This window comes from Callorhinchus milii, unplaced genomic scaffold (genome assembly GCF_018977255.1).
Source record: "Callorhinchus milii isolate IMCB2004 unplaced genomic scaffold, IMCB_Cmil_1.0 Scaffold9, whole genome shotgun sequence".
Taxonomy (NCBI): Eukaryota; Metazoa; Chordata; class Chondrichthyes; order Chimaeriformes; family Callorhinchidae; genus Callorhinchus; species Callorhinchus milii.
Window position 1 is genome coordinate 14,750,682 of NW_024704750.1, and position 13,084 is coordinate 14,763,765.

A 13,084-nucleotide genomic window follows, 5' to 3' on the forward strand; every position below is an offset into this window, starting at 1 on the left:
CTTTTAAACATGATTCTCTCTCTTCTCTCTCTCACTCTTCCCCCCCCCTTCCCCGAAAAAAAAATACAACTTGCAAAACAAAAACAAAACAATATAATAAGCAGCTCCATATTTTGTGTCTGGTTGCGGTCTTGCTCTAGACCTGCCAGTAGCAAGGAGAAAGCTTAAACATATTTATCGTTGTCTCTTCAGAGAACCCTTTTACCATCATCCCCATTAAGCGTGGAATGTTTTTTTTATATATATCTATTTATATTTTTATATATATATATAAAAGCCAAGGAAATCTGGATATCACCCAGGTGCTATAAACAAATTCCCCATGATCTTACTTCTTAAGTGAGAGAAAAAAAAAAGTTTTGGGAGTTAAACCTAAAGTTTGAAACAGAAGCCTCGTTTTTTTGGCTCCTCCAAAAATCGAATGACAGCTTGAATAATTATCAAGGGAATCTACCCAACCCCTCGAAACTGAGTCAAAGCCACAAATGCACGGGTTCTTCGGCTTCAGGTATTCCATTCATGCTCGGCCTTCATACACGATCTCCTTAACATGCCTCAGCTACTTCATAGTCAAAGCCAAGGGTTCAGAGTCGTTCAGTTCGTTCCACAAGTGTCTTGCGATGTTTCAACACCATATTCCCTCCCCCTTAGGTGCAAGGCACTGTCACACCAGTACAACTTTGTGTAGGAAATAAAAACGACCGCCTTCATTACGAAGAACCAAACTCACAATGGGGGAGGGGGGGGTAGGGGGGTTGGGGAGGGGAAAGAGGGGGAGCTGGGATGAAAGGTTCTACCCATCGATCGAATGTCCTAGGAATTGTTTCACTGCTTCGAGCGGAAGGGGCGGGGGGGGGGTTGTGCTTCAGCACCACAAACGGGCCCGGAATTCTCTTTGCAAGGACAGTGGTGCAAATACACACAGCCGAGAGGAGGGTAAAAGGATCAGCAGCCACCGATGTGGCCGAGAGGCAGTGGAATCACACAGTACAATCGAAACTTGATGGTGATGTGCTAGCCTGCGGCTACCGAGGTTGTTGTGTTGCTCCAAAACCACCACCACCACAGCGAGCGAGCGGGGCAGGGCTCAATAATTCAGCTTAGTGACTGGTCGCTCCCGGCTGCTCTCGGTCACCTGGCTGCTCCCTCGCTTTCGGCTGCGCTTCAGCTTGAAGTCTTTGTCGAAGACTTCTCCCGACCTGAGCGCCGACACCAGGTCGTCAAACTCGCCACCTTCCTCTCCGCCCTCTTTTGCCTTCCGCGCTTTGCGTTCCCTCTCCCGCTGCTCTTTCAGCTAAAAAAAAATACATATGTATGTAATATATATATATCCGTACCGACCTGCCCGCTCCCTCTGCTCAGCGGACTCCAGCCTGTTCCATGTCCTCCGACCTGCCCGACCCACCAACGGTGGTCAGGCCTTCAGCCCCCACCCTTTGGAATTCCATCCCACAGTTGCTTCGCCTCGCCCCCTCCCTTGCTTCCTTCAAGGCCCTTCCTCTTCAATCACCCGCCTACCCCGACTCTCCACCCCTCCCACTCCACTGGAGGAGGCCGCTAAAGGAAAGGCAAGTTCAGGACAAATGCGGTATGAGGTTTAGTACAGCCGAGGAACTTGCAATCTCATATTCCTATATATAAAGACTTGTGGTGTCTGACCTGCGCTTCCATCTTTGCCCTTCGCTCTTCCTCCTCCTTCCTCCTCCTGATGTTCTCATTCTCCTGCTTTGCTTCTGTGAAAGCCTGGAGGAACTGATCAAACATCCCAAAGAATTCGTCCGGCTGGATTTTGCCAGACTCTTCGCCAAAGTGCTTCACGGCCTTGTTAAACTGCAGAGACAACATCGTGTTTGCAGGTTAACAGGTGGACAGACAAAAGGAATCTCATTAACATGGTTCTAAGGCTGGATGTTCATTGCTCACAGATGATATTTCCCCTCAAAGCGATACTGTACAATACAATTAGCCAGTCCCAGAAAGAATTCAGATTGAAATGTACAGCAGACAATTAACATATTTTGTTTGTAAAAAAAAATAAATCCTCACATGGCTTCAGCTCAAAGCAGTTCAGTTTACTCTCGTACAAATAGATGCTCTCTGTCTGTAGTAGATTTAGATAAATAAAAGCTGGGAGGGAAGTTCATTCCTTGTGAATGTATTTTGCAAAACGTTTCATTTTATTTTCCTTTAAAAGAAACTAAATGTTCTTTTTCGTTTAATTTTTTTTAAAAAACAAAGTGTTTTGGTGTTCTTGGATACTGTCTATCCTGCTAGGCAAATGGAAGTGGTTACTGTTGTTGTTTAATCTGGGGTGGGCTGCATTGGAAAAAGCTCCAGAGAAAAAGTAATACTAGTACTTGCTGAGAAACCCTAGCTGTGCACAACGTGTTTAATGTCCTGTTAAATACCAGACATCAGACAGGCTCGGTTGGTTGCACGCTCACCTCACCCAACAGTCGTGACTTAGAACCCACAATCTAGCCTGACGAGCCATTGCAAGTCTGAGTCAGCGCAGCATTGCTGGAGGTTCTGTCCTTCAGATGAGACGTTAAACCAAGCTAGAAATTACAGATCCTGTGACAACTTTCGAAAAGAGAAGGGAGTTTCTCCTGGTGTCCTCCTGGCTGACAATCCCCAAATTAAGTCTATCATTCACTACGTACGTGGCACACAATTAGCTGCCCACAGAATATATAGTCACTACAATTTATAGCAATTTCTGGTAAATTTGTTTTAAGAAATCTTTGCGACATGCCACATCAAATGCAAGGATTATTATTGTTACTTCTCTGTGCTATTTAACAGGACTTTAAATACAACAACAGTCTGTGAACAATTAACCAAATGAATGTCAGTACAGATCCCCAAATATCACAAACATTTGTCAACTATTTATAAGTTCTGAGTAATGTTATCTAAAACTTTGCTGGTTTGGCCTTGTCCTATGTAACGATAAGTGACCACAACACAACCCTGTTCCCCCTAAGGGACAGCAATGGGACCTTGGCAATGCAGGTGGCCAGGAACTAGCACATTAGGCAGAGAATCACTTCACTGCAATTTGTCTGGGCTGTGGTTTGTTCCGGGTTACAGCATTTGAATAACAACGTGCACTTATATAGCGCATTTCATGTAGGAAAACGTCTCAAAACCACTGGTGCCAAGAGTGAGTCTTTCACCCCATTTTCTTACAATATAAAACATGTTTATATTGATACAGAGCCTTTCACGTCGGGAGGACATCCCAAACTGCTCAACAATAACGGCGTTGGGGGTGGGAGGTGATGTGAGTGAAGAGGGGAAACGTGACCGAAAGCACCAACAAAGAGGTAGGTCTCAAGGCAGAAACTCAGTGAGATGAAGGAGGGAGGGAATGAGTCAGAGGGACTCCAGGATGGAGTTCTAGAGAATGGGCACAGATTATTTACGGATTGTGCATATCCCACAACCCAATTCTTTCCTAATTCTTGCTCCCTTCCCAATGCCCCTGGTTTTCCACCAACCTTGACTTATTTAGCAAACACCATTAAAAAGCAACAAAAGAGGTTAAAATGCGCACACTGTGCGGAGCACTCACTTTACATCATATAATCACAGTAAACGCTGAATTGTAAACTGTTCATTCGCTCAATCGCTTTGATGTTATTTTTCACTAGCCAGTTTCACTATTAATACCATCTGCACATCTGTTTTTTGAACATGTCTCGGTCAATAATGTATTCATTATCATGCGTGGAGCAGGAACTAGGAAGCCCACTATGGCTTTGAATAAGTGATGTTGTTACACACAAATTACTGAGAACTTCAAGTTCTTAGTAAGATTTATTATACTGGATTACATTTCAGAAATGTAGAAATTCAAAGTACATGTCTGTGCAGGCTCTTTGAATGAGCAATCCTTAAAATTCAATCCCATTTCAACTTCCCTTTTATCCCCATCCCCTTGTAAATTGCTCTTTTTAGATATCTTTAATTGCCTACAAAATACACAGTCACTACATTTTACATTTTTAAAAAAACGGCAGAACGCTTTTGACACTTTGGGTAGATGAGCTCCCAATGTGAAATACGGAACGCGGGGATTACTATATTATCTGTTTAGTTTCCTCTTGAAAGTTGTTATGGACCTTGCCTCATCCACTGTGCCTGCAGGGTGCTCCACAATCTAACAGCTCTCTCTGTTAAGAACAATTCCACCTAATCTCCCCGTTTGCTCCTTATTTTTCGTCCCAAAAGTTTGGAACACACTCCCTCAATCCCCCTCTCTCCCCCCTTTCTCAAGTCCCACCTTAAGACTTTCCTTTTCAACTGTGCTTATGGCTCAAAGTCAGGCTCCGCCATTGTTAAGCGCACTGAGACCCTGCTCTGCGTGGAGGGCGCTATATAAGTGCAAGTTGTCTTTGTTCTAAAATAACGGTCTCTAGTCATTGACTAACAGATGGCCACACATGGCAGAGTGGGACAGAGGCGGTGGAATAGAATGCAGCACACTTGTGCACATAAGCACAAATGATATGGCACTGTCTGCAGACTTTTAGGAAGAGAGGTTTATATTGTAAAAAAAACACTACAATTTTTTATTGCACAATATATACAAATTAAATTAATTATATATACAATAAACATGTAATTATGGTTATATAAAAATATGTACTTATTGGCAGGACCTGGAAGGGCAGATAAGTTACGGAGGGCAGGGACTCCTCCCACTCAGCTCCAGTTAACCCTGCAAGCCAAAGCCCTAATGGGTAGGGTGGTCCTCGCTGGACAGGCAGAGGGAAAGCTTGCAGACAGTGCTTTTAATGGCAAGCTATGTGGTTTTGCTGGTTAGATTCCACCCGTCTGACTAAAAAAAATTTAGTATATTTATTTACCAGCTCCTTAGCTTCTGAGAGGAGATCTTCCGCATCGGAAAAGCTGAAACTTGCCAGAGTGATGAACTGACTGACAACGGAGACAAACTTATCACCCGGCTGCAGCACTTGGGTCTTCTGGTATACCAGCTCCTATGGAAACAAAAGGGAGATGGCGTCAGCCTTCCCAACACCCTGCTCCGCTCAGACCAGTGAACCACAGCGGCCTTTACACCTTTCAGGGATCTTCTCCCAACTCCCCACAGAGCTTCACAATCAGGGAGAAAGTCACGAACTAACAAAGCCTTATCACTAACTAATATTCCCAGTCTGGGGATTGGGTGCGCGACATTAGCACAGGCCAGATAGGGCAGGGCGGGTCAGATGCTGCTGTTGGTCACGATTTGTCCTATTATTGTGGAAGTGCCCACATCATAACACAGCAGAATTACCTCAGGGAGGGCTATATACACCATCAAACCTTGCGCTGTTGATATACAACACAAGAGAGTGTTTCTCCCTCTCAAATCCTGCTGGCAATACCACGCACACCAACCACCACACCACATCCATTAGGAAAAAAATAATAATGCACAAAATCTGAAACAGAATTTTTGTGAAATCCCATTCACATGGGGAAGAGGCAGCATTGTTTCACACTCCACTGCCCTGTCCAAACAGCAAGTCCTTTCCAGATCTTACTTGAAAGCACGATTGGGTAAAAGAGTCAGGAAATTGGGTGAAAGAGTTGGGAAGTTATTCCAGGTGAGTGATCTTTGTTTGCCCTTAAGAGTAACTCAGCGCTGTAGAATTCAGGATGAGTGTCACACAGAGGCACCCACCGGTGTCAAAAAAGTCATCGTAAGGCAGGATGCATTTCCCCAAAAGTTGGGGGTGGTGGGGATTGCGTGCCGTGCAATTATTATTTCTGCTTGATTTTTTTTAATTTGAAAAATTGTGTGTGTTGTTCAATCAATAAAAAAGCATTATGAAACATGCAGTAAACTCAGTTGACTGAGCTACCACTCACCCCCCCACCCCCACCCACCCCCACAGGTTGTGCAAGATCGCGTCGCTCTCAAATATTCCCCCAAGTGTAGCTTGGATGGGTGGGGTGAGGTGAAGAGGGGGAGGAAGAAAAAAAAAGGTCGGACTTTTACCCCTTTAAAAAGTCTGCAACAATAGAAGTGAGCCCGAAGGCGAAGTAAAAAAACACACACACACAAAGCAACCAGCAAACCGGAGCTGGACAATATGCTTCCTGTGACTAAAATGCTGGCTGCTCACAATACACAACTCCCACAGTATAAATTCTCCACCGCCACTTCAGCCTTTCACAGTAACAGTAATGGTCCTGGGTTTACTGTCTGTTTCTTGCTGACGTTTGTGAGCGAGCGCAATGATCAGTGTTACTATCCAACATTCGTACGTGTACAAGTCTGTCTCATTGTGCTAGAGAAAGACAGGAGCTCCCCATGAGCTTCCTAATCTCTCTGTTGGGCGAATTCCTTCCCGTACCAGAGTGCGAGCGCCGGCTGAGCCAGCGATACCGCGAGCGGATTGGGATTGCAGGAGGAGGTGCGGCCCTTAACACGAGCAGAGAAACCAGAACGCTCAAAAGGTTCATAGATGCACAATGTGGAAAGGAAAAAGGCCACACGTGCTCCTTAGGAAGGAAATCAAAGTCTGTTGTGAAGGGGAAACCGGATAACACTAATCACTGACAACGCTTCCCACCCATGGCTTCCTTTGGACATTTAATGAGAAGAATTCTACCAAGGGCCGTAAAACAATTGCTGCCTCGTGGTGGTGGTGGTGTGGGGGTGGGGGTAAGGAACCAGAGGGATCGCTTACATTTTCCACTGCCTTCAGACCACTTCGCAGGTTGTTGACCTCCTTCTCCAGTTCAGTCATACTGAAAAACAAAACAAGTCAATTGAAGGATATCCAGAGAGTTTAACTTTTAAAATCAAAGCCCACGAAAGAATAGCCAATGTCCAAGAGCACACCGCCACAATGCTCTCATTCCCTCCTCCATCAAGCGACCCAGGCCCCTCGCTCACATCCCAACACTACAACGTCCACTCGCTCTCATCTTTCATTTCTGATGGAATCAAATCTGTCCAGAGTGAGGACCTTAAAGTCTATCCAGAAAACGACAAGGAGCCTGGGGAGGATGGGAAGCTATGTGTGAGCAAGAATTGTGCAGGATGTGGAATTTTGGATGAGGTGGAGTTTGTGGATTGTAAGAGCTGGGGAGGCCATCGTCGAGAGCAGTTGAAAAGTCTAGAAATGGCAACTTCCCGAAAGAAGGTTTCAGCATTGTTGGGCAAGACTCGTGGACGGGTGCCGGGCGAGAGACAGGGACTATATAAGGAAGATTAAAAAAAAGTCTTGGTTAGACCTCGGATGTGAGGAGCAAACCTTCTTAGCACCTACAAAGAATGTCACAGGGCTCACTCGATGCTCAATATACGTTACAACCTCAAAAGCCCCCGTTGGTCTCAGTGTTTGCTCTTTTTTTTTAAAAAAAAACACCCCTTTGAAACTAATAGGTTTCTCACAAAGACTTACTTCACTTTGGCAGCTTGGGGGATGCTCTGCAAGTCTTCATGAATGTTCACCACTTTGGGATATTTCTTCTCCAGGATTGTAATCAAATAGTGCAAAAGGGTAATGTTCCTGGGAACCAGAAGGAAAATCGTGAAGTGGTTTTGCAGCTGAGAAAGATATACGGAGCACAGAGAATCCTGACCCACAACACGCACGGGATTCACAAGCAACTGTTTAGCATCTACACATGCTCAAAGACCAGCTAAAAATGGCCAACTAATCCTGGCCAATTTTCTATGGAGGTAAAATGAAAACAAATAACACCACTGCTCTCTGTTAGAATCTGCTTAATAATAATAATAATCCTTGCATTTGATATAGCGCCTTATTATGTCTTCAAGACATTTCAAAGCACTTCACAGAATATACTGTAAAGTGAATTGACTTTATATTTGTGGACGAAACGCAGCAGCCAATTGCGCACAGTAGTGTCCCACAAACAGTCATGGATTGCAGTGACCAACTCATTATTTTTTTTCTTGAGGGATTATTATCAGGCATGTGGAGTAAGGAAACTTGCCCAAGGTTTCACCCTGCCAGGAATCCATGCTTCCATGTGTCGATGTGCGATGAACATTTCATTAAGTGAGCTGTACTCAGTTCTGGCACAACTTGCACCAACAACGTAAGGTACTGCAACACTAATTCAGTCCAGGCTGCCAGCATTGGTCCATGTATTCACCACTAAGATTACGAGAATGAGAGCCAATTATTGAAGGAGGGCAAAGGGCAGACATCTGATCTCAGTTAGAGTAGGGGCAGGTTTGCTGAACTGCATGATCGTGTTGTGTGTGGGCATTAATAAAATCGACATGAAAAGCTTGAAACACATTAGGCTTTCAAACTCCTTAAAGTCACGAAGCTTCACATTACAAGCATTTCCCCACGCGCATAATCAGAAATATATTTGCAGATAAGGAGTGCCTGTTACGCTGAGGTTAACATTTGGGGATGGTGGGAAAGCTTGAGCAATAACTTGGGAAACTTGAGGGAACCTCTGCTCATGTCAGGATTTAACTTTGATGTTCAGGGACTGTAATTATAAGTGACTCAAGGAAAAAGTTCCAATTGTAACCCAGACGGACTAATAGGTGGCATTAAATGCTGCATCTATGCAAGACTCTTCCAGGACAATAACTTAGGTTTTTATAAACGAGGACAAAGAATATAAAATATAAGAGGTGATGCTTAATCTGTATAGATCCTTAGTTTGACCACAATTGGGAGCCCTGGGTCTAGTTTTGTTCATTGCACTTTAGGAAGGATGACAGAGCCATAGAGAGGATGCAGAAGAGATTCGGTGAGTGGTTTGACTGGATGAACTGGGCTTATTTTCACTTGAACAGAGGGAGGTTGGGGTGAAACTGGTAGAGGTCTTTAAAGTTATACAAGGTTTTGACAAAGTCAACAGGGAGAAATTGTTTCCACTCACTGGTCACTGAGTCAGGGACCGGAGGGCATCAATTTAAGATAGTTAGCAAGGGAGCAAAGGGGAGGGGGAATTTTACACAGAGTTCAAAGACGTGGAATGCTAATGACAATTCCTTTGAATCTGTGCCCGAGTTACAGACTCAGCTGTATAAACCTAGACCGAGAGTCATCAAAACCAATATAAACAACCCGATCCTGAACTTAAATTTCCTCCAAATGTTAACCTCCGATACTGGATGGACTCCAATGGTCTTTCCAGTATATTCAGGGATAGTGGCAGCAATGCCTTACTTGTCGATGCTTGACTTCGTGTCTGCAATTTTGTTGAGACTGGAGAGCTTGAAACCACAGGCATTGCCTCGTTGTCCCTTGTTCATGTAGTTGCCAAAAGCCAAGACCACCTCCAGCAGCTGCTTTAGGATTTTGCTTTGCAGAACCTCCTTGGAGCTCAGATGAATGGCTGCAACAAGAACAAGAACAACTGCCTATTAACATACTTCTAACGGCGACTAAAAGGGTCTTAAACAGGAAAGCGGTACAGAAATTGTAGGAAACATAATTTGCACAATCCTCATTACATGTCAGTAAGAGTTGTCATTCCATTTGATATAGCACTTTATCATGTCGCTGAGACATCTCAAAACACTTCACAGGATTTTACTGTAAAGTGTAGCAACTCTGTGCTTTTATACAAACAATGTCAGCCAATTTGCACACAGCAACGTCCCAGAAAACAGCCATGAAGTGAATGACCAGTTTTGTTTGTGGGATTTGTTGGCGAAACTCATTTCTCCTTCTGAGCAGTGCCATGGGATCTTTAATGTCCACCTGAACAGGCAAACGGGACCTTGGTTGAAGGTGAACAGCAGGAAATATTACCACAAATTTCTTCCCCAAATTCTTAAGGGGACAGGGAATGCTTCTAAGGACAATGAGTCAGGCTAAAAAACACACACACAGTCCGACAGGGTTCCTAAATACAAGAGCGGAAGTCGTACCTTCGATCTTGGGTTTAACTTCAGCTACCCTTTCAGCAAATTTCTTCTTGAAGTACAGGGACTGCAGCCTCTGCTGGTAGTGAGGAATTCTGTTTTGTTTTAAAAAAAAGTGATTTAGATAGTTTTAAGGTAAATGGATGCTGGGGGTCGGCAATTCTGTTCAAACAGGAGTTCCTTCCTACCACGGCTAAAGAAAAAAAACGTTCCAAAGTGAACAGATTTACTTTCCACCTATGAACACTTTAACAAAGCGGGTGTGTTATCCTGTTGTTCACTGGGTTGGAAAACGGACATCAGTTAGTCAGGAACACTTCTCCACTTTGTGTAGAAAGTAAAACTCGATGTAAACCAACCTGGTGCTTCCTGATTCAAAAGAGTGAATGGGGGTAAGATTGAAAAGCTACAGCAGTGAGGATTTTTTTTTTCCTGTTAACGCAGTGTGCTACAGCAAAAAAAAAGTTAAAATGGAAAGTTGTATATCCATCACTTATCTGAATGCGGAAGTCATGTCAGGCTGTGATGTTGGGAATGTTTTACGTGCACGCTAGTATCCAGGATTGTGAATGTAAATGAAGTGGACAGCGAGAGACTAGTACAAGATTAGAGACCGAGAGAGAGATGGTCTCAGTTGGAGATACAGCACGAGTGGCACACAAAATCAGATAGAGACACACGTACAAAATAAAGCGAGAGAAAGATACACACACACACACACACACACACACACACGTACGTAAATAATCCATCAAGAGCAGGAATACAGGCAGATTTTCCCTCCCTAAACCCAGGATGCTAAGAGCAACCATAACGCCAGTCATTTTGGGGTGACATCAGGAACTCAGCCTCACTGGGGATCTGACATGTTATTAGATCACACAAACCCTTACACAGCGCAAGGAATTGAGAGGTGGTGGAGAAGCTCCAGTTAACAATCCAGTTACTGTAAACCTACTTTGCCGACAGATTCGCAGGGCCACGACAGGCATAGGCCTGGCTACGTACCTGCTCATTTCATACAAAAAACGATCTGCTTTCGCCATGCGGTCGATCTCGTGTTTATGCTCCGACAGCAGATCAACATCACTTTTCTCAGGAACAAATTTCAAGAGCTGAAAAGGAAAATCGTGCACCATTGAGCAGAACCTTAAAATCTCCAGTTCGGTTCATTTATCCAGAGGACTCAGCAACCTCTGGCACGTAACGCAGATTTATTAGTTTTTTTCTTCACCTTAACACTTGAGAAATGCTGAAAACCTTCTGCATGTGAAAGGTTAAATTGTAAGCGAGTTTTCTTTTATCTTTGGGAGTCCTCCGCCCAATAATAATAATAATCTTTGCATTTGATATCACGTCTTATCCTGTCATTCAGACGGCTGAATGCTTTTTTGACCCTTACAGTCCCCTCCCCCCTCCCTCTGGCTCGGTTTCATGCACTGTCAAGTGCTCTGGGATGCTATCCTACGTGAGGGGCGCTATATAAATGTAAATATATAAACACTATATAAAAGTTGTTGATGATGATGTTGAACAATAAAACAATCTGCCAGGGAGAGAGGTTGAACAGACAGCTGAATGCCTTTCCGTCCTGCTCACCGTTTCCAGATCAATGATGTTTGCAGGAGTCGCAAAATGCATTTGTGTTTCTTTTATATCTGCGGCAGCGTTGTAAATCTACATTGCTAAGTACAACACTTCCCTGCCTCTTCTCTTACCCTAGTGCCAATTTGGAATCCATTTACAGCGTGAATGAGTCAGAGAGAAATTTATAAAAGATAACAACAATTTAAATTACTGCGTTCGACTGATGTGATTCTAGTAACTCGGCTGAGAATAGCAAAAGTATTCCCAGTTTGCACACGCAAACACAACATGGGAGAAGCCGTCCAATAAAAGTTTATTTGATGATCTGTTCCAGTCCAGAGGTTAATGTTTCAAAGTAACATTTCTTCACTGCCACTGAAATTAACTGAAGCTTTTCATAGAAACACAATGAGCATTTCAATGCCTTTCTTACTAGATTAATTTTTTTAACAAAGAAATACTAGCCTAGCCTACCCTACCCCTCAGCTCCGAGGGTTTGGAATTCATTCCGAAGTGTCAGCCAAGGACAACTGCGACTAGTTGGCCACAGCAGAAGAGAAAACCCTGAGATAGCCAAATCTTATAATAATAATAATTGCATTTGATATAACCCCTCATCACATCATAGAGATATCTCAAAGTGCTTCACAGGATGTATTGTGCTATCAAGGGCTGTGACTGTGTGTTTTTTCATGCAGGCAAACGTGGAGGCCAGTTCGCGCACAGCAATGGCCCGCAAACATCCATGAAGTGAAGTGCTTTGACATTTTCTGAGTTCAGCCAGGTTACCCTCAAGATTGAGATAGCTGAGAAATTCTCTGTGTTCCACAAGGTTTGCTTTCCTGATGCCAGGTAGGTAGTAACAATTGTCTTTGGCTAACACTTTGAAATGTATTGCAGATGCGTGGCACATGCACTAACTTGCTTTTGTTCATTGAAAAGACTGAGGATCTTCGTCTATCTGGTCTACATTATGAAGCTCCCCCCCCACCACCATACACCGCACCTAACCTCTTGATTCGTGTGATCTTGAAAGAACCAGTTTATTTTGTTCAACGTTTAAAGTGCAACCAGCTGGGTCAGTAATGCAGTCAGATGTGGTACAAGGAGCAGACATGATGAAAGGAGAAGCAAATGAAAGGTGCAGGAGATTACTGCAAAGCGGCAGTCCAGCTCCTGTCACCCTGGTCCGTGTTACACGTGTCAAACGTGGACAGGGAAACAGAGGATAAGTTTCAGTTCGCAGGTTACAAATTGGGTAGCAGAGAGCATGAAGAGGTTTGGTGAAAGGGTTGCTTTGGGATTAAAAGATCTCTTAAAATCCCAAGATTGGCTTGGATGAAGAAGGTTCTTCTGCCCATCTGATCTCACCATTCCAGAATAGCCACACTGACCACCTCCCATCGCAGTGTGTTTTTGTATTTAAATGAGTCCAATCGTCCTTTCCTTTAACCACCCTTCCTGGCAACCTGTTCCAGTAATTAATTACCATCCAGTAAAGAAACTCTTCCTAGTGTCAGCCCTGAAATTGCTCTTTCCAACTCCCAACCTGTGTCTTCTTGTCCTGCTGTTTCAATCCATGACTGTTTGTGAGACACTGCTGTGCGC

The 13,084-nt window shown here is 43.9% G+C and overlaps 1 protein-coding gene across 1 annotated transcript in view; it reads right to left on the bottom strand.

The window, feature by feature from the left end:
* Window positions 1-741: 741 nt before the first annotated feature.
* Window positions 742-13,084, bottom strand: part of daam1a (dishevelled associated activator of morphogenesis 1a) — a 99,224-nt gene continuing 86,881 nt past the window's right edge. The window contains 8 exon segments of the mRNA XM_007893318.2: window positions 742-1,294; window positions 1,660-1,830; window positions 4,875-5,006; window positions 6,708-6,768; window positions 7,428-7,535; window positions 9,189-9,357; window positions 9,896-9,984; window positions 10,898-11,004. Coding sequence (XP_007891509.2) covers window positions 1,088-1,294; window positions 1,660-1,830; window positions 4,875-5,006; window positions 6,708-6,768; window positions 7,428-7,535; window positions 9,189-9,357; window positions 9,896-9,984; window positions 10,898-11,004 — 1,044 coding nt within the window. The 3' untranslated portion in view covers window positions 742-1,087.